General features: G+C 46.4%; 3 protein-coding genes across 4 annotated transcripts in view; 2 read left to right on the top strand and 1 right to left on the bottom strand.

The window, feature by feature from the left end:
* Positions 1-1,691: 1,691 nt before the first annotated feature.
* Positions 1,692-8,034, top strand: LOC139381343 (ran GTPase-activating protein 1-like). Its single transcript, XM_071124797.1, has 15 exons — positions 1,692-1,780; positions 2,190-2,307; positions 2,442-2,569; positions 2,753-2,812; positions 3,332-3,511; positions 3,655-3,789; positions 4,010-4,168; positions 4,346-4,459; positions 4,527-4,626; positions 4,745-4,829; positions 4,921-5,143; positions 5,284-5,386; positions 5,498-5,586; positions 5,819-5,940; positions 7,105-8,034. Exons 2-15 carry the CDS (start codon positions 2,196-2,198, stop codon positions 7,187-7,189), a joined length of 1,695 nt encoding a protein of 564 aa, XP_070980898.1. The 5' UTR covers positions 1,692-1,780; positions 2,190-2,195; the 3' UTR covers positions 7,190-8,034.
* Positions 8,035-8,432: 398 nt separating this feature from the next.
* LOC139381537 (chondroadherin-like b) lies at positions 8,433-18,145 on the top strand. Of its 2 annotated transcripts, none has more exons than XM_071125158.1 (8): positions 8,433-8,512; positions 12,941-13,111; positions 13,411-13,605; positions 13,973-14,274; positions 14,855-15,356; positions 15,801-16,487; positions 16,654-16,820; positions 17,033-18,141. In XM_071125158.1, the coding sequence occupies exons 2-8, from the start codon at positions 12,941-12,943 to the stop codon at positions 17,319-17,321; spliced, it is 2,313 nt and encodes a 770-aa protein (XP_070981259.1). In that variant the 5' UTR covers positions 8,433-8,512; the 3' UTR covers positions 17,322-18,141. The 2 variants fall into 2 exon arrangements, with proteins under 2 accessions (XP_070981259.1, XP_070981260.1); XM_071125159.1 differs by lacking the exon at positions 8,433-8,512 and adding an exon at positions 9,023-9,126 and having other exon boundaries at positions 17,033-18,145.
* LOC139381536 (lethal(3)malignant brain tumor-like protein 2) overlaps positions 18,052-21,179 on the bottom strand; it is a 34,808-nt gene continuing 31,680 nt past the window's right edge. The window contains 6 exon segments of the mRNA XM_071125157.1: positions 18,052-18,512; positions 18,515-18,558; positions 18,829-18,987; positions 19,111-19,155; positions 19,535-19,769; positions 19,911-19,993. Of these exon segments, the coding sequence (XP_070981258.1) occupies positions 18,378-18,512; positions 18,515-18,558; positions 18,829-18,987; positions 19,111-19,155; positions 19,535-19,769; positions 19,911-19,993 (701 nt within the window). The 3' untranslated portion in view covers positions 18,052-18,377.

Below are 21,179 nucleotides of genomic sequence, written 5' to 3'. Positions count from 1 at the left end.
TGGTAGTTACAGTCTTGTCTCATCGCTGTAACTCCCGTACAGACTCAGGAGAGGCGAAGGTCGAGAGCCATGCGTCCTCCGAAACACAACCCAACCAAGCCACACTACACGCTTAACCCAAAAGCCAGCCACACCAATGTGTCGGAGGAAACACCGTACACCTGGCGACCATGTCAGCGTACATGTGCCTGGCCCGCCACAGGAGTCGCTAGAGCGTGATGGGACAAGGACATCCCTGCCAGCCAAACCCTCCCCGAACCCAGACGACGCTGGGCCAATTGTGTGCTGCCCCGTGGTTCTCCCAGCTGCAATAGAGACTGGACTCAAATCAAATCAAATATATTTATATAGCCCTTCTTACATCAGCTGACATCTCAAAGTGCTGTACAGAAACCCAGACTAAAACTCCAAACAGCAAGCAAGGCAGGTGTAGAAGCACGGGGGCTAGGAAAAACTCCCTAGAAAGGCCAAAACCTAGGAAGAAACCTAGAGAGGAACCAGGCTATGAGGGGTGGCCAGTCTTCTTCTGGCTGTGCATGGTGGAGATTATAACAGAACATGGCCAAGATGTTCAAATGTTCATAAATGACCAGCATGGTCCAATAATAATAATCACAGTAGTTGTCGAGGGTGCAACCAGTCAGCACCTCAGGAATAAATGTCAGTTGGCTTTTCATAACCGATCATTGAGAGTATGAGTGGAGAACAGGAGGGCTTCTTAAAGAAAAGTACAATTCTTCCTGGTTGGTTGGTGATCAAATACTTTTGTCATGCAATAAAATGCAAATTAATTACTTAAAAATCATACAATGTAATTTTCTGGATTTTTGTTTTAGATTCCGTCTCTCACAGTTGAAGTGTACCTATGATAAAAATTACAGACCTCTACATGCTTTGTAAGTAGGAAAACCTGCAAAATCGGCAGTGTATCAAATACTTGTTCTCTCCACTGTAGGTAACTGCCCAAATAAAGGAAACACCAACATTGAGTCTTAAAAGGGTGTTTGGGCACCACGAGCTGCCAGAACAGCTTCAATGTGTCTTGGAAGGAAAATACACCCCACAACACAACATATCATTTGTATCTCTCATTTACTCATGTCTTTCCTTTATTTTGTAAGTTACCGGTTGCCTACAGTCGGGAAGGCCTGTGATTTCTTAATCTGGCCCTGGACATTTCCTGTTTTCATGTGTCAGGTAATTCATCCCTTGAAATGGTTGGATGGAAATGTGGTTAGCAAGCCCCTGGCTGTCCCCAAATAAATAAATAAAAACTAGAAAATGTGGCCATCTGCTTTGCTTAATATAAGGAATTTGAAATGATTTCTACTTGTATTTATACTTTTAACATATAAGTAAATGTAATTCGTAAAAATGTATTTTGATACTTAAGTATGTTTTAAACCAAATACTTTTAGACTTACTCAAGTAGTATTTTACTAGGTGACTTTCACTTTTACTTGAGTCATTTTCTTTTGATGTATTTTTACTTTTACTCAATTATGACAATTTTCAACTTTTTTCCACCACTGCTGATTTGTACCGTGAGTATACTTGATCCTCTTCTTCTCGAAAGGTTGTTTTCAGGCGCTCTTTTGCCCTCTAATCTTGTATTGCAAACAGGTTGCAACTCCACTCCACAAAGTGGCGGAAAAGAGCAATCTAGTTAGTGGGCCTGTGTACAAAAAACTGAAAGAAGAAAAAACATTGACGTTAATCATTGTAGCAACAAGCGCGCGGAAGGAGGCAACGCGACTATCATAATATATCATCCGTTACGGTACTGTAACATGTTTGTCAACAATTAAACATGTTGTTTTTGTGTATATTTGCTGTCGTAAGAGCTGAAAAACTGAACCTTCTTTAGGCTAACTCGTCTAAAGGAACGAGTACTTATATTTTGGATAACGTCGGTGTGCTAGCAGCCGGCTAGCTTACTATAGTTTAACGTTAGTAGCTTGTCACACTAACAAACAGAATGCTACGTTACTGCGTTCTCTTTTCCCGTCATGTTTGTTATCTAGCTATGCAACTCAAACCTCATGTTACCTGGCAGAGTAGTTGATTCATATGAGCACAGTAATAATAGTCATTGGTAATGCCTGGTACTCATTGTCAGTAAATTGTTAATCATCAGTACTTTGCGAGCCAATTCATCTCACTGTTATTGCTTTCATACAACACGACAGACCACCATGGCTTCCGATGACATTGCCCTGCTGGCCGAGGCGCTGTCCAAGACTCATGTAGGATATGGAGAGTTGAGCTACAAGGGCCAGGGACTGAAGCTGGACAACACAGAGTCTGGTGAGTGCACTGATTGCAAACTGGTCAACAACAGGAGACTTAAATATGGCATTGTTCTCTAACAATGCCAACACGGTTAACAGCTTTGATAATAGTCTTCTGTCATCTGTTGGTGAATCTGGTTGTCTCTGCAGTGAAGGAGTTGGTGCGGGAAATAGAGGAGTACCAGGGACTCCGGGCCCTGCGGTTGGAGGGAAACACAGTGGGAGTGGAGGCAGCGCAGGCTATCGCCAAAGCCTTGGAGTGCAAAGACCAACTTCAGGTACTGGGTGGAGAGAGGCTTGAGATCAATTGTCTGTCTCCCAGGATGAGCAAAGCAAACTGACTTGGGCCTACTGCTGAAAATAGTGAAGTCACCCATTCACCCCATGATCCTTAGGAGGGTGTCAGCATTTTACTGTTGAGTGTATTTCTTTACATCCTGCTTTAACTGTTTATTTATTAGAGTTGCCACTGGAGCGATATGTTCACGGGTCGCTTGCGCTCAGAAATCCCAACTGCCCTGGTGAGTCAACACTAACAACCTCCCCTTGTGCTTCATCTAATTTTATACATATACTGATATACAGTGACAAGAAAAAGTATGTGAACCCTTTGGAATTATCTGGACTTGCATAAATTGGTCATAAAATTTGATCTGATCTTCATCTAAGTCACAACAATAAACATACAGTCTGCTTAAACTAAAACACAAACAATTTTACGTTTTCATGTCTTTATTGAACACAGTGTAAACATTCACAGTGCAATGTCTTACCGTGGACTGATGAACATCAAGGCTTTAAGAGATAATTTTGTGACCCTTTCCAGCTTTATGCAAGTTAACAATTCTTAATCTTGGGTTTTCTGAGATCTCTTTTGTTCGAGGCATGGTTCACAGCAGGCAAGGCTTCTTGTGAATAACAAACTCCAATTTTATGACATTTATGCAGAAATCCAGATCATTCCAAAGGCTTCACATACTTTTTCTTGCCACTGTATGTTCCACAAGTCTGTAGCTCTTCATGTCTCTCTTCATCCTCAGAGGTCCCTGGGCAGTGCGTTGATGACAGCAGGGGCCAGACTGCGAGAGCTTGACCTGAGTGATAACGCCTTTGGGCCAGATGGGGTAAAGGGCATTGAGACTCTACTGAAGAGCTCTGTGTGTCACTCTCTACAGGAGCTGAGACTCAACAACTGTGGCATGGGCATCGGAGGGGGCAAGGTGAGAGTTTGGAAACACCAATTGTGTGACTGCTAGTACTTACTGACTTAGGAGCATAGGCCATCAATGACTTTTCTCCATAATTTGTTTTTCTGGTCTACTGTTAGGATGTGCCACAAAGTAACCAGTGTTTTGTCTGTTAGATCCTGGCGGCAGCGTTGACTGAGTGTCATGAACAGTCCAGTGTTCTCGGTGCCCCACTGAAACTGAAAGTGTTCCAAGCAGGCAGAAACCGCTTGGAGAACGAAGGAGCCACAGCCCTTGCCCTGGCATTTCAGGTACAGACAAACGGACACAAACTGCAACTTTATGATGAGGATCTATCCCCATATCATTATTCTCTGTAATAAAGACATGTCTCTTGTTCACATACTGAGCTTGTTAGATGCAGCTTGGCCTAATATCTTTTTTTTTTTTCTCCCCTCTCTTTTGTGCACTCTCCCTCCCCCTAATTTCTCTCGTGCTCTGTTTCTCCATCTCCCTCCTCTCTCTTATCAGCTGATGGGAAGCCTAGAGGAGGTGCACATGCCCCAGAATGGGATCAACCATGCTGGGGTGACTGCTCTGGCCATCGCCATGCAGCACAACCCCCACCTGCGCATCCTCAACCTCAACGACAACACCTTCACCAAGAGAGGGGCGCTGGCTATGGCTCAGGTATTAGTGCCAAATTGTCTGCCTAGTGCTCTGCTGTAGTCAAACATCTTGGTGCTAAGCAGGACAAAATTGTTATTTAGCTGATTGGGGCCATCATATACATTTTAGTGTATTAACAAGGTTTTATTTTACGAGTTCTCTTAATTTATAATGATCTTTTCCCCTCTCTGTCCCCAGGCTCTGAGGCACCTGAGGACTGTGCAGGTGATCAACTTTGGGGACTGCCTGGTGCGTTCTGAAGGGGCCATCGCTCTCTCTGCTGTCCTGAGAGAGGGACTGCCCACTCTTAAGGTCAGTAGAGGTGTGTGTGTGTGGGTGGATTACCCAGTCTTGTCTGATTGTTCATTCTTGTGTTCAGGAGCTAAATCTGTCCTTTGGGGAGATCACGGAAGCTGCAGCACTGGTGTTGGCTCAGGCCGTACAAGACAAACCCCATATGGAAAAACTGGATCTCAATGGTATTATTCACCACGCAGTACTTCAATCAGTCTGAATGGCCATGAAATATAGATCCAAGTGTTAATGACAAATCCATTTAGTGTGTTTTGTTTATAATATATGATCTGTTTTGTCCAGGTAACTGTTTGGGGGAGGAGGGGTGTGAGGCTCTGAAGGAGACCATGGACAACATGGACAGGGCTGACATACTGGCATCTCTCAGGTAGGTGTGTGTTGATGTCATCACAGGTGTAATTATACAACATTTAGCTATCGTCCTAGATGCTGTATTGGCCTTGTTCTACGCTCTATAGTGATGATGAGGGAGAGCCTGATGAAGATGAGGAGGAAGAGGAGGAGGTTGAAGATGAGGAGAATGGCAAAGAGATGAAGGAGAATGGAGTGAAGGATGAAAGAGAGAGCCCAGTGAAGCTTGAGCCAACTTGTCATCCAGAGATCCTCTCTTTCCTCAGCTCCCCCACCGCTGAGACACTGCTCAAACTGGGGGACAACAGGACTGGACTCATCCAGCAACACGTAAATGATTACTGTGGTCATGGGCCATTCACACTTTAACTGTTGAAGTGTATCTGAAGAGGGCCTTGTTGTGTAAGGTTAGAAGGCAACAACAGTTGTCATTGGGTTTTAACATCTATTGTGGAAACTTCCCTGGTCAGGTGGATGTCTCTGACCCTGATAAGGTTGCCGATGCCTTCCTGAGAATCTCCTCTCTGTACAGTGATGACCACGAGGTCAAGAAGGCTGTCCTGGAGACTATTGGTGAGCCTAAACAGTCAAACACCCTCTTCTCTAAGTCCTGTCCGGCATCCTGCCTTGTCTCTGTTGGAGTGGGACTCTTAATGTGACTAAGTTGCACTGCTTGTCCTACAGACATCCTGTTGAAGAAGGCATTCTCTGGTTCCTCCCTGCAGACCTACAGCTTCCTGTCCACTCTACTGGTGATGCTGGGGCTCCTCAAGGTAGCAACACTATGTACAACATGCTTATACCGTTCACTGAGTCTCAGCCATGTCAGTTACCATGTTGGGATCAATCCATTCAAATCCATTACTTGCAGGAAATGAACAAAAAATGTCCTGTTTTCTATGAGATTTATTTAACTTGACAGGCTACAAAAATGTAGCCCAACTCTGATTAGCAGTAATGCCAGCCCTAATGTATATGGCTCCCATGTTAATCTGTGCTGTCCAGGGTGAGGGCAAGGCGAAGAAGGTGCAGGTGTTACCTGGTCACCTGTTGGTTTTGGAGCACGCTGTCCAACAGGACTACTTCCCCCAGGACCACGCCACCCTGCTGGACACCTTTGTCTCCAGGTAAGGCTGTGTGTGTGTGTGTACCCGTTAGTCTGTCTGGGTAGGTTGTGGACATTGAATAGTAGGCAACTCCATGATCCTTGGGGTCTCAAGGGTGTCCCTCCATGAAGAAAAATAACAAATCTAATCTTCTAATACATCACAATGGAATAAATTACATTTCAATACTGTCACTATAACATCAGAATTCCGTCTAGACGCACAGAATTTGAATTGTAGTTATATGGTGGTGGAACTGGAGAATTAAGACATCACAATGGCTTCTAGACGCACAGAATTAGAATTCATATTTCTATGATGGAGGAACACGGTATAATTCTAGTTCGATACGTCTAGACGCCATTTTAAGAAAAACACGTCTAAATATAACTTTTCAACATTGCCTGCTCCAGAGTGTTTTCACTACTTATAAAAACTGAATATTGTAGGGCTTCCCTCATGCCCCTTCTCATCACTGTGCTAGCAGCCATGTGAGTGCAAGCTAGCTACCAACCAGAACATTAAGCTAGCCAAGACTAGCTACACAAAGAGACTATAAAGCTACAAGTAGTGAGTGGAGTTACAAATGGACTGTACTAAACAAGTTAAATGTCTTACCTGTAGTGAAATGTTTTACACACACATAGCTTACTTGAACACCGGGTCCCCACATTTCCCACTCGCCCACACTGACTAGTCTGAAGCCACAGGGCTCTTCTCGCAGGCTCTATTCCCTTACGTGGGAGCATTGCGATCCATAGGTCGGGATTTTTGACCTGGTTACATGTACATTGAACAACACAGCAGCTTTTCGGCATGTTTTGTTATTTCTCTATAACATAAAATCTACTACGAAGTTGTCTCTTTTACATTGGAGGTCAATAGGAAGGAATTTAGGTTTTCTTCAATTTGTGTGTGGTCAAGGGGAATTCCTTATTACATAAATATAGACTGGGACTATTGGAAAGTACAGTACAAATACAGTACATTTGTATTTGAAATACTTTTTCTGTGTATTTGGCTTAATCAACTACTTCTATATGAAAATAATTTCCTATAAATACTATTTGAAACTATTTTCAAATACATTTATTTTCTTGTTTTAATTTTATCTTGTGATGAGCTTAGATTTTCCCACTGTCGTGGAGGTAAAAGTTGTTATGCGTCTGTGTATGCAACCTACAGGCACGGTAAAGCCCTGAAGTCCTGCAGCCATGCCCGAGATAGTCTCAAGTCCACACTGGAGAGAAGGATCTCCCCGGAATGCTGAGCCCTCCTGCAGCCCAAATGAACCAGTCAAAGCCACACAACCTACGCACACACTCCCACTCAGGACACACACTGCACTGATAAAGGGACATTTCTTGCATGAGGACCTCGCATAGATACTTTACACTGGACAGAAGGGGACGAAAACCAATCTACCTACACTCAATACATACCTGTGCGTTTTAGATTCATGAAGCTCCTCCAATGAAGATGTATTGAAGACTAGTTATTCAGACAGGGTTTCCTCATTTTTATTTTTCTATTTGATCTTGTTACTATTTTTTTTACAAAAAAGGGACATTTTCGTTAAGCCTTTAAACTAAAGACATCGTGGGGAGAAAGTGATTTGAAAAACTAAATATTGAAGTTGATGGGCACACACAAGAATGGTGGTCAGATTCCGTAAGAACATGTTATTACGTTCTAGATGAACCTAGCTGGCCAAGTCTGTACTGCTCAGCCTTAATATTATCCCACCATATTATTCCTGAGTTCAACCAGGTCAGATTCATTACTGTGCATCAGACGGTGAGGAGTGGACTACAGTATTCCTGTGCATCGCACCGTATGGACAGGAATAGACATCTATGTATGTATTGCTCTTGTACTGTATGCCGTTATAACAATGTGGAGCTCAGGAGACTAACTTGTTGAAAGGGAACTTATGGGGGAAATAGAATTTACCTTTGATTCTCATGTGTCTTACAACATTAATGTAATGAACATTGATCTGTATAACATTGGAATAGATGTACAGTATCATCAGGACTATATTGATGTTTTTCATGTTAATCTGATTGTATTGAGATGAAGGGAGTGATGTGATAAAATATTACTTTTCCAAGAGTCCTCAGTGTGTTTATTCATTTTAATCAAACTTAAACGGTAATCCTCAAACCAGAGGCAATTCCTCTTGTTTATTTTCACTGCCAGGGATTTACCTCAACATCTATGTTAAACACATGTATGCCTACATTAGACCTATTAAGAGGTGTAAATATTTGATAGGAACACCAGTCACTGACATTTAGTTGTTGGAGAGGCTGGTTAGTTGGCCTCAAGCCTCCCTATAGAAGCCGTACAGTAGCTAGGCGATATGCATACTGCTTATACATCCCCTGAGGCGCAGCTCTACTGCGCACTTTGAAACCCACGAGAAATGAATCGAAAGACGGGGTCAGAGTGAATGGAGGGATAATGAAGTTTATTTTGGATGGGGTACAGCCAGGGGAAGAGCATGGGAGAGAGACCAGGGACCGTGAGAGAATAAACGGCAGTACAAAGAACGGGAGCTGAATAACAGGGACACGAATACGGAGCGAGAGTGAGTGAGTAAACGGTAAATGGTGGAGAGATGCTGCCTAGGTTGCGTTAGAATGAAGCGTCGACTTTGTGTTGAGACCTTCAGATATTGATAATATATTAATAATGGGAAAAAACTGCTAGTAACTTCTAGAGATTGGACAGAATGGGTCAAATACACTGTCATGATTTTCTGTCAGCCTACACCTTATTTAAAAAAGACAGAGACGTGGGAAAGTTGTGGTGGAATAGCCAGGTAACGGTAGAAAACCAATAGAGGGAAATGTATTCCCCCATTCCCCCTGGTTTATTTACAGGAGACACTCGGCAGCGGTGAGTCCTGTGCCCAGCCGTGAATACACTGCGCGTCTTTGTGCGCAGCCGGCGTGCCAGCTCAACTGCGGTCTAAACTGCTTATCCCCGGGGGGACACTGACACACAGGCTTTGCCCTAGGAAATTCCACCGTCTCTTATTTCTCCCCCTCTCTCACAACTCTCTCTTTCACTCAAAATTCACAACGGTCTGTGATCATTGTAGGTGGAGACATCTTTGAAAAAGTAGTAACAAGTAGGCTAGTGGTCAACAAGGATTACATCGTTTTAGTTGGATTTATCTGGAAACTTTCCTCGTTTCAGGTAGGGACAATCTCCCAAACCCATATTTCCATACTTAGTGAATTGTTTTGGTTCAGGTAGACTGCGACATCAGACTACAAGGTGATAACGGTTTCATTGTGATGAAATAGCTTAAACGTGTGTATGTAGGCTATCATTGAAATACTGTCTTTAGATGTGGAAAAACACTTTCAATTAGTGAATTTCCATTATGAAACTAGGAGAAACATTGGGATTCATGCCATTCTTGCTATTATTGGCTATTAGGCCTACCCTCTAAATACATTTTCTCACAGTCTGAATCTGGTGACGCATGTGATTGGGACGGGCAGGTTTGACAAGTTTACAATTTTTTAGTTGCTCTACCCATATATTCAGACAGGTCTTAAGCTTTTTAGCAAGGTGTTACATTTTTTTTAACCTTTATTTAACTAGGCAAGTCAGTTAAGAGCAAATTCTTATTTGCAATGATGGCCTGCCAAAAGGCCTCCTCTGGGCAGGAGGGCTGGGATTGAAAATACAATACAAATAAGGATAAAACACACAAGACAAGAGACACCACATCACGACAAGAGACACCACAACACGACAAGAGAAATCACAACATGACAAGAGACACAACAACACGACAAGAGACACTAAAACACGACAAGAGACACCACAACACGACAAGAGACACCACAACACGACAAGAGACACCACAACACGACAAGAGACACAACAACACGACAAGAGACACCACAACACGACAAGAGACACCACAACACGACAAGAGAAACCACAACACGACAAGAGACACAAAAACACGTCAAGAGACACAACATCACGACGAGACACCACAACACGACAAGAGACACCACAACACTACATACAGAGACACCACAACACGACAAGAGACACCACAACACTACATACAGAGACACCACAACACGACAAGAGACACAACAACACGACAAGAGACACCACAACACGACAAGAGACACCACAACACGACACGAGACACCACAACACGACAAGAGACACAACAACACGACAAGAGACACCACGACACGACAAGAGAAACAAAAACACGTCAAGAGACACAACATCACGACGAGACACCACAACACGACAAGAGACACCACAACACTACATACAGAGACACCACAACACCACAACATGACAAGAGACACCACAACACGACAAGAGACACCACAACACTACATACAGAGACACCACAACACGACAAGAGACACAACAACACGACAAGAGACACCACAACACGACAAGAGACACCACAACACGACAAGAGACACCACAACACGACAAGAGACACAACAACACGACAAGAGACACCACAACACGACAAGAGAAACAAAAACACGTCAAGAGACACAACATCACGACGAGACACCACAACACGACAAGAGACACCACAACACTACATACAGAGACACCACAACATGACAAGAGACACAACAACACAACAAGAGACACCACAACACTACATACAGAGACACCACAACACGACAAGAGACACAACAACACGACAAGAGACACCACAACACGACAAGAGACACCACATCACGACAAGAGACACAACAACACTACATACAGAGACACCACAACACGACAAGAGACACCACAACACGACAAGAGACACAACAACACGACAAGAGACACAACATCACGACAAGAGACACGACAAGAGACACCACAACACTACATACAGAGACACCACAACATGACAAGAGACACAACAACACAACAAGAGACACCACAACACTACATACAGAGACACCACAACACGACAAGAGACACAACAACACGACAAGAGACACCACAACACGACAAGAGACACCACAACACGACAAGAGACACCACATCACGACAAGAGACACAACAACACTACATACAGAGACACCACAACACGACAAGAGACACCACAACACGACAAGAGACACAACAACACGACAAGAGACACAACATCACGACAAGAGACACGACAAGAGACACCACAACACGACAAGAGAAACAAAAACACGTCAAGAGACACAACATCACGACGAGACACCACAACACGACAAGAGACACCACAACACTACATACAGAGACACCACAACATGACAAGAGACACAACAACACAACAAGAGACACCACAACACTACATACAGAGACACCACAACACGACAAGAGACACAACAACACGACAAGAGACACCACAACACGACAAGAGACACCACATCACGACAAGAGACACAACAACACTACATACAGAGACACCACAACACGACAAGAGACACCACAACACGACAAGAGACACAACAACACGACAAGAGACACAACATCACGACAAGAGACACGACAAGAGACACCACAACACTACATACAGAGACACCACAACATGACAAGAGACACAACAACACAACAAGAGACACCACAACACTACATACAGAGACACCACAACACGACAAGAGACACAACAACACGACAAGAGACACCACAACACGACAAGAGACACCACATCACGACAAGAGACACAACAACACTACATACAGAGACACCACAACACGACAAGAGACACCACAACACGACAAGAGACACAACAACACGACAAGAGACACAACATCACGACAAGAGACACGACAAGAGACACCACAACACTACATACAGAGACACCACAACATGACAAGAGACACAACAACACGACAAGAGACACCACAACACTACATACAAAGACACCACAACACGACAAGAGACACCACAACACGACAAGCGACACCACAACACGACAAGAGACACAACAACACGACAAGAGACACAACAACACTACATACAGAGACACCACAACACGACAAGAGACACAACAACACGACAAGAGACACAACATCACGACAAGAGACACCACAACACGACAAGAGACACCACAACACTACATACAGAGACACCACAACATGACAAGAGACACAACAACATGACAAGAGACACCACATCACGACAAGAGACACCACAACACGACAAGAGACACCACAACACGCCAAGAGACACCACAACACGACAAGAGACACCACAACACTACATACAGAGACACCACAACATGACATAAAGAGACACCACAACACGACAAGAGACACCACAACACTACATAAAGAGAGACCTAAGGCAACAGAACATGGCAGCAGCACAAAACACGGTACAAACATTATTGGGCACAGACAACAGCACAAAGGGCAAGAAGGTAGAGGCAGCAATAAATCACGCGAAGCACCCACAACTGTCAGTAAGAGTGTCTGTGATTGAGTCTTTGAATGAAGAGATGACGATAAAACGGTCCATTTGTAAGACAATGACCAATGACCAAAGCTGCATGGTCTCGTGGAGTTTTAGCCTACAATCAGTTAGGGAACTTTAGCATAAAGATACATTATAACTATTATCTTATGTAGGATATTGAATAAATACGGATTTATATCGTTTTACGAATGGATTAACCGTATGCGTAATTTGAGTTGTTGGGACCACATTTAAATACATGTATATAGATAGTTTTAACGCGGCGAGGTGTGAAACGGCTTTTCAAGTCGAGATGCATCTCACCGAGTTGATAATTAAACCGTGGAATGTAGACCGGTGAAAACCGATGCATACTTGCAAAGACTTGAGAAAGCAAATAGGCCAAATTACTCTAATCTGAAAAATAGACGGGTCGAGAAATTAGATTAACTCGATAAAGGGATAAGACTGAGACTCTCTAAAACATATAGGTCTACATGGGATATGGAATGGCTGTCAACTTTGTTTATCTTGTAGTAGAATAATATTTGCGCAGCCAGTTGAATCTCCTTTGATTTTCCAGATGTATTCGATGGACTGCCCCGTAGCCTTGAGGTCTCTGCTGGTACTGTTCTTGGCCATCCCGGGGGCGCACCTTGGCAAGTGCCCAAAGGAGTGCATATGTGACCAAATCTCACTCACTGTTACCTGTGTCAACAAAAACCTGACAGAGGTGCCTTCCACAATCGACGAGGTAAGCCTAAACCCCATGTGACTGACTCATTGAAATTTTGGATTTTATTCAATGGGTAACCTGTTTGAATACAGCAGGGTTTCCCAGACCATGTCCCAGGCCCCCCTGGGTGGACGTTTTGTTTTTTGCCCTAGCACTACACAGTTGATTCAAATAATGCTTGGTGATGGGTTGATTATTTGAATCAGCTGTGTAGTGCTAGGGCAAAAACCAAAACGTGCAGCCGGGGACACTACAGGTTGAATAACAAAATCATATTAAACAAATCTCAATCATTATTAATCCCTTCCCCCCATCAGATCACAGTGAAACTGGATCTGAGAAGCAACTACATCCAGGAGCTGCCATCAGGTGCGTTCAAACACACGCCGTACCTGACACACCTGTCCATGCAGCGCTGCAATCTCCGCACCGTGAAGGAGGGGGCGTTCCGTGCTCTGGGCCGTCTCGTCTTCCTCAACCTGGCCAACAACAACATGGAGATCCTCTATCAGGTGAGAGAGATTTGCAGTGTTATATGTGACTGTTTCTGTGGTTTGACTATGTTTCTGGGGGAACTTGGTATTGAAAATGAAAAGCTCCACACTCTCTTCATCTCATTTCCCTTTATCTCTCTCTCTCTCTGTCTTGCCGCCACTCTCTCCCCTCCCTCCCATTCCCCCTTCCTCCCACTCTCCCCTCCCTCTCATTCCCCCTTCCTCCCACTCTCTCCCCTCCCTCTCATTCCCCCTTCCTCCCACTCTCTCCCCTCCCTCTCATTCCCCCTTCCTCTCACTCTCTCCCCTCCCTCTCATTCCCCCTTCCTCCCACTCTATGCCCTCCCTCTCATTTCCCCTTCCTCCCACTCTCTCTCCTCTCCAGGAGTCGTTTGACGGTCTCTCCTCACTGAAGCAGCTGCTGATTGACCGTAACCGAGTGGAGGAGATCCAGCCAGGGGCCTTCTCTCAACTGGGGTTCCTCAACCTGCTTTCCCTCACCCACAACCAGCTCACCTATATCCCCAACATGGCCTTCCAGGGCCTGCAGAACATAAAGTGGTTGCGCCTTAGCCACAACTCTGTTAACTACATGGCCACTGAGGCCTTCGCAGGCCTGTTCACCCTCACGCGCCTCAGCCTCGACCACAACGAGCTGCAGTTCTTTCCTACTGAGACCATGACCAGGTATGATGGTTGTGTTATCTTTTCCCTGACATACACCACAACACCCCTTTTCCAGGCACCATAAAGGCCTATTCTACCAACCATCCATTCCTCATTCCCCTCTCTCTCTCTTTCTCTCAATTTTTAAAATTCAATTTAATTCGCTTTATTGGCATGACGCAACAATGTACATATTGCCAAAGCTTATTTTGGATATTTACAATATAAAAATAAATAAAAATGAGAATCAAAATTGTCAACGGTAACAACAATAATCAAGGGTCAAAATAACCATACATTGAACAATAACAATAAGCATACAGTAGAGTACATGTGCAGGTTGATAGGTCTGTCAGAGACTGTCCCTCAACTCATGGCAGGCAGCAATGTAGTGTGCTGCCAACCCACAGCCCTATGCGTCCTCCCCCAACAGGACGGGTAGCCTATCCTCATCAGAGAGGTCTTTGAAACCTTGAATAAGGGTTTCAAATTTGGGAAAATGACACTCTCTAATTGTTTTATATTTTTTACATATTGTCAGGAAATGCAGCTCCGTCTCAGGTTCTCTCTCTCATTCCCTCTATCTGTTCCCTCTCTCCAGACTCCCAGAGGTGACCCGTCTGGACCTCAGCTTCAACCCCATGACGTTCCTGGGTGAGGAGACTGTCTCCATGAACAAACTCACCCACCTCTTCATGGACCACATGTCCCTGCAGGACCTGTCCCACACGGCCGTGTCCCTGTCCCCCTCTCTCACCCACCTGGACCTCAGCCACAACCAGCTCCGTGTCCTCCAGCCCTTCACTCCAGCCTCCCCCAAGCTGGCCCGTCTTAACCTGGCTGGAAACCCCATCTACTGCAACTGCTACCTGCTGCCGCTGAGGGAATGGGGCATACGGAAGAAGGTGAAGCTGATGGGGGCTTGCGGGGGACCGGCTCACTTCTCTGGGGAGAACCTGGAGGCCATCCACCCCCGGGATCTGCGCTGCCAGAGCCAGGAGGCCATGCTGAAGGCTGAGTTTGAGGAGCAGACTAGGGTGATGTCGCCCCCCACCCCCGAGCCCATCAACAAGGTCAAGTGTCCTGCCAACTGTGCCTGTGAGGTGAGAGAGGGGGATGCTGAGATTTTGATATGGGTTATGATCTTGCTATCCTAAAATGTATTTACCTCACCAAACCCTCTCTCTTCTATCTTATTCCTCCTGTCTTCCCTTATCCATCCCGCCTGTCCTCCCTTATCCATCCCGTCTGTCCTCCCTTATCCATCCCTCCTGTCCTCCCTTATCCATCCCTCCTGTCCTCCCTTATCCATCCCGCCTGTCCTCCTTTATCCATCCCTCCTGTCCTCCCTTATCCATCCCTCCTGTCCTCCCTTATCCATCCCGCCTGTCCTCCTTTATCCATCCCTCCTGTCCTCCCTTATCCATCCCTCCTGTCCACCTTTATCCATCCCTCCTGTCCTCCCTTATCCATCCCGCCTGTCCTCCCTTATCCACCCCTCCCGTCCTCCCTTATCCATCCCTCCTGTCCTCCATTGTTCCCCTCAGGGTGAGACACACCACTCCTCCTGTGAGAACCGCGGCCACAACAAAGTCCCCCTCGGCTTCTCCCCCGACACGCGCCTCCTCGACCTGCGGGGAAACCACTTCCACTACATCCCTGCCAACAGTTTTCCCGGCGTTGCCAAGGTAGTCTCCCTCCATCTACAGCGCTGTAAGATTGTGGAGGTGGAGCCTGGTGCGTTCCATGGCTTGAAAGGGCTGGTCTACCTTTACCTCTCAGAGAATGAGCTTGACTCCCTCAGCCCCGACGCCTTCAAGGGCATGCCTCAGCTCACCTACCTCCACTTGGAGAAGAACAAATTCACAGTCTTCCCCAAGGGGGCCTTCAAGCTGCTGCCTGGTCTGCTGGCCCTTCACATGGAGAACAACTCCATCGCCAAGCTGGAGCCAGGGATCCTGAATGGGGCTGAGAAGCTGAGGGGGCTCTATCTGACCTCCAACTTCATCAATGGTGTGGCCCCCAGGGCACTTGACCCATCCCCCGACCTCGACACTCTTCACTTGGGAGGGAACAAGCTCAAGGAGGTTCCCAGTGATGCGCTAGCGAAGACAGGCAACCTGGGAGAGTTACGGTTGTCTGGGAATCCCATTCGCTGGATTGGGCCGCATGCTTTCCAGCCATTAGCTAGGGCACTGAAGGATCTGTATCTGGACGGCATGGGTTTGGAGAAGGTGAGGGGATATATTTACATGCCAGTACATCTGTGGTTTTCCTGTCACTCCTCTACTTTCTCCTTGTTTTCGTGTAACTCCCTTCATTCCCTTGCAATCTCGTATGCTCCAGTTTCTCTTCTATTCCCTCCCCATGACATGCCTGTGTTTTGTGGTTCTCGTGCAGATGTCTAAGGACTCTCTGGCAGGGCTGGGTGCTGGTCTGAGGAGTCTATACCTAGAGGGGAACCAGCTAGAGGAGGTGCCTGACTTCAACCCTCTGACCGGTCTGGAGGTCATCAACCTGGCAGAGAACCCTCTGCTATGTGACTGCCCCCTGCTGCCGCTACGCATGTACCACATCCGCACATTACGCTCTCTCTATCACATACACACACTGATAAATGCTTACAAACTCCCCCTCGCTCATGTACACACGTGCTGTAACCCACTCATGTTCACCCTCTCATACAATCTGTAAACACACAATCATGTCTTAATGGAAATATGCTGTACTCAACATACACGACAATGCCTTTGTTAAAGCCTAACTCTCTTTCCCTCAGGTGGATTGAGAAGGTGAACCTGAAGGTCCGGGCCACCTGTGTCCACCCACCTGAGCTGCGAGGCCGGAGGGTCAAGGACGTCCACGTTTTCAAGGCCTGCCCTGGAGGGGAAAGCCTGCCCTCTGCCCCCCTCCCGAAGGTTTCCAAACCCCCCAAGTCCACCAAACCCAAACCTGCCCACCTCAATGCCCCCAGACAGGTCAAGGTGGTGAAAACCAAAACTCGCAAGATTCAGACCCCAAAGCCCACCGTCTCCAAGAAAACCACCAAGAGAAGCATGGTGGTTTGATTGCACATAGCTGTCACTATTACACATAACTACAGGTGAGGAGATGTAACTGTCGGAGCTATAATGATGTGCCTCACTTGTCTCCCTCAAGGCTTTGACCTCTGTAGATATGCACAACTCAACACAGAACAGACCAACACACAGTGGTCTTCATAGACAGATGCTATTCTGAAGAGGGTAGAAAAAGATGTAGAATTTCAATAATGTTGAAACTATTCTTTAAACACCAGGATTATACTGTATGTTATTTCTATAATCGAGTGGCTTTCTGTTGAAAATGTTCTGAATTCATACTAACATTTTCAAATGTTACATTATGAAGTTTAGTCCGCTATGCTGACGCTTGCTAGTGAAAACCAAACTGTAGGGAGCTCCAACATTTACTTCCCAATCTCCACATTCCACTGTACTAACACTCACTCTAATGGCCATTAAAGGGCAGTTTGACATACAGTACGTTGTAATTGCACTTTCTGTTTCCCACTTTGAAAACATTTTTGAATGTTATGGAGATGGAAATAAAGAATGAACAATTCTGTCAAGTGAGATGCTGGTTCAGTGTGGAAAAAGTTTGGCATTATAAAGAGCTCAAAGCTAGGTTCCTACCAGTACATAGCACTACCCTACTGTCTCGGTGTGTAGTAATGCATGTGTTTCATAGCAGATCCTAGTTTAGTCAGTAAAATGTCAAACGTGAAGGAAGGTCATAAATCCCACAGACACTCAGAGCAACCAGTTCACTGAAGTACTTTAATCCAGGATTGTATATACAACAACCAAAAGGAATCTGGATATAAAACAAATAAACATTATACAACAACATCGACTGGGTGTTTGTTATTCAATGTATGGAAGAATGTCCTTAACGGGTGTCACAGTATTGGCCTTTCTGTTAAACTGGAACAGTTTTATTCAGCTCCAGAGCTGAGAATGTTCAGAAGTGGGACCAGCTCAACAGACTCATCTGATCTTCAGGTTCAGGTGATCCAAGGCTGTGATGGTGTAGAATGAAGTTAACCACAGACATTCATCTACGGTCAGTTTGGATAATTGTATTCAGGGTATATCAATTTCAGTGAGTCTCAACATTCCATCGGTTCCACCTCTGTCTGTTGCTTTCTGCTGGTCCTCTCCCTGTGGCTCCTGCTTGACCACCCCCAGGGAGGGTGGAGGGACCTGGGCCCCTGGCAGGTCGGTGCGATGGGGGTCTCCACCTCCTCCACCTTCACTGCTATGACTAGAGAGAGAGAGGAAAAGAGGACAAACACAATGAGCAATTAAGAAAAGTGAAAGGCATTCAATAATCATCTGCATGTTCTCTTTCTTCCAAGTTATCAACTACATATGGTATGGCTGGACTGGAAGTCATTACAGGATGTGTTTCTACTCACTCTCCTGCTCCTCAGGTTCTGCCTTAATCTGCTGTGTGAGGGATGTGTGTCTACTCACTCTCCTGCTCCTCAGGTTCAGCCTTAATCTGGTGTGTGAGGGATGTGTGTCTACTCACTCTCCTGCTCCTCAGGTTCAGCCTTAATCTGCTGTGTGACGGATGTGTGGTCTGACTGTTCTGGGGTTCCGGCCTCAGGTTCAGACTGTTGGCTCGGACGTCTTGGGGGGCGGTTCTTGGAGATGAGGTTCGCCAGTTTCTTCTTCACCATCCTTTTCTCTGGAACGTGCAAAGAGAGAGGGTTACAACAGAGGAAAACATTGAGTTGCATGGTTGAATCTAAAAGTGGGTTATCTGGTTTAGTTAGTATCTGTGGTGTGGGATGGTTTTGGGAGGACGTACTCTTTTTCCCCATAGGCTTGTGTTTCTTGCGACTTGCAACAGGATCTACGAAAAGAAGAGAACACAAACATTCCAAACAAAACGGCACTCAAAGCATCAACACCAAACAGTGGGGTATGTGTGTTAGTGCCATCCATCCCTCGGTCCAACCTGGACCCAGGAGTAGACATAAAAAGTTAAGTAGTTGCAAAGTTGCTAAAGTTGTCCGTGAAGCGATTTGAACAGGCAACCTTTGGATTGCTATACGTTTGCCTTATATGCCCACCCATCCACCCTGACCAAACACATTTCAATTTGCCTTCAGGAACCTGTCTTATGGACCATACCAAACGTAACATATCATACTCATTTGAGCGTCTTAGATTTTAATTTTCTATGTTACGTCTAGTCTATGAGACCAGGCTGCTGAGTCCTCAGTTCTTACCTGGTCCAATGGGTGGCTGGAGCTGGTATCCTGTGACCTCGCACCAGCCCACAGGGTAGATGTCTGGTGACTGAACGTCCACCCACTGGTCAAAGTCCGGCTCCCAGCCATCAAAGTGCAGCAGTAGCAGCCGGCCCACACAGCGCCTCACGGTGGCGACGCACACCAGCCACGGCTCCATCAGGTCCACAGCTTCCAACTTCATTTTCTGAGTGAAGCCGTGACCTGAGCTGTCCTGTAGGACACACACGCAGTCACGCCCGCCCACACGCCATAGAGCCAGAAACAGAACAGTGTTTCTAAACCTCTCTCAGTACCAATAGCTTCTCACAAGTCCATATACTGGAGACTGGGTATATAAACAGCTTTGAGTTACCGTGTTGAAGAGCTGTGCTGGCGCTGGTCTGGCTCCCTTCTCCTCAAGGTATTTTGCCCAGGAGAAGGTTTTCCAGTCATAGCCTGGTAGAGAAGATGAATATGCCACCGGTATAAGGGATATGACACTGCATGTGGAACCAATCACTTAATTCTTATTATAGATTTACCATGCAGGTGGTGTTTGCCAAAACATTAAAACCAGAGCAACAAGAAAAAGGAAAAGAGAGCAGTGGAGAGCGAGCGTGTAGGGGAGAGAGAGAGAGCGCGTAGGGGAGAGAGAGCAGTGGAGAGCGAGCGTGTAGGGGAGAGAGAGCAGTGGAGAGCGAGCGTGTAGGGGAGAGAGAGCAGTGGAGAGCGAGCGTGTAGGGGTGAGAGAGAGAGAGAGCATGTAGGGGAGAGAGAGAGAGCATGTAGGGGAGAGAGAGAGCGTGTAGGAGAGAGAGAGAGAGCGCGTAGGGGAGAGAGAGAGAGCGCGTAGGGGAGAGAGAGCAGTGGAGAGAGAGCGAGTGTGGGGGAGAGAGAGAGAGCATGTAGGGGAGAGAGAGAGAGCGTGTAGGGGAGAGAGAGAGAGCGTGTAGGGGAGAGAGAGAGAGAGCAGTGGAGAGAGAGCGCGTAGGGGAGAGAGAGAGAGCGCGTAGGGGAGAGAGAGAGAGAGCGCGTAGGGGAGAGAGAGAGAGAGCGCGTAGGGGAGAGAGAGAGAGAGAGCGTAGGGGAGAGAGAGAGAGAGCGCGTAGGGGAGAGAGAGAGAGAGCGCGTAGGGGAGAGAGAGAGAGAGCGCGTAGGGGAGAGAGAGAGAGAGAGCGCGTAGGGGAGAGAGAGAGAGAGAGCGCGGAGGGGAGAGAGAGAGAGAGCGCGTCGGGGAGAGAGAGAGAGAGCGCGTAGGGGAGAGAGAGAGCGCGCGTAGGGGAGAGAGAGAGCGCGCGTAGGGGAGAGAGAGAGCGCGCGTAAGGGAGAGAGAGAGCGCGCGTAGGGGAGAGAGAGAGAGAGCGTAGGGGAGAGAGAGAGAGAGCGTAGGGGAGAGAGAGAGAGAGCGTAGGGGAGAGAGAGAGCGAGAGCGTCGGGGAGAGAGAGAGAGTGTAGGGGAGAGAGAGAGAGAGAGCGTAGGGGAGAGAGAGAGCGTAGGGGAGAGAGAGAGAGAGAGCGCGTAGGAGAGAGAGAGAGAGAGCGTAGGGGAGAGAGAGAGCGAGAGCGTCGGGGAGAGAGAGAGAGTGTAGGGGAGAGAGAGAGAGAGAGAGCGTAGGGGAGAGAGAGAGCGTAGGGGAGAGAG

The sequence above is a fragment of the Oncorhynchus clarkii genome, chromosome 23, assembly GCF_045791955.1.
Source record: "Oncorhynchus clarkii lewisi isolate Uvic-CL-2024 chromosome 23, UVic_Ocla_1.0, whole genome shotgun sequence".
NCBI classification, from domain to species: domain Eukaryota; kingdom Metazoa; phylum Chordata; class Actinopteri; order Salmoniformes; family Salmonidae; genus Oncorhynchus; species Oncorhynchus clarkii.
This window is presented reverse-complemented; position numbering and strand designations above follow the sequence as displayed.

What these genes read in the sequence shown, in the direction of transcription:
- LOC139381537 (XM_071125159.1), top strand. Translation starts at nt 12,941, where the DNA reads ATGTATTCGATGGACTGCCCCGTAGCCTTGAGGTCTCTGCTGGTACTG. An exon ending in ACGGCATGGGTTTGGAGAAG is followed by an intron (nt 16,488 to 16,653) that starts GTGAGGGGATAT and finishes GTTCTCGTGCAG; the next exon opens with ATGTCTAAGGACTCTCTGGC. An exon ending in CCCCTGCTGCCGCTACGCAT is followed by an intron (nt 16,821 to 17,032) that starts GTACCACATCCG and finishes TCTTTCCCTCAG; the next exon opens with GTGGATTGAGAAGGTGAACC.
- LOC139381343 (XM_071124797.1), top strand. Translation starts at nt 2,196, where the DNA reads ATGGCTTCCGATGACATTGCCCTGCTGGCCGAGGCGCTGTCCAAGACT. An exon ending in GCTGGACAACACAGAGTCTG is followed by an intron (nt 2,308 to 2,441) that starts GTGAGTGCACTG and finishes TTGTCTCTGCAG; the next exon opens with TGAAGGAGTTGGTGCGGGAA. An exon ending in GGCTGTCCTGGAGACTATTG is followed by an intron (nt 5,387 to 5,497) that starts GTGAGCCTAAAC and finishes CTTGTCCTACAG; the next exon opens with ACATCCTGTTGAAGAAGGCA.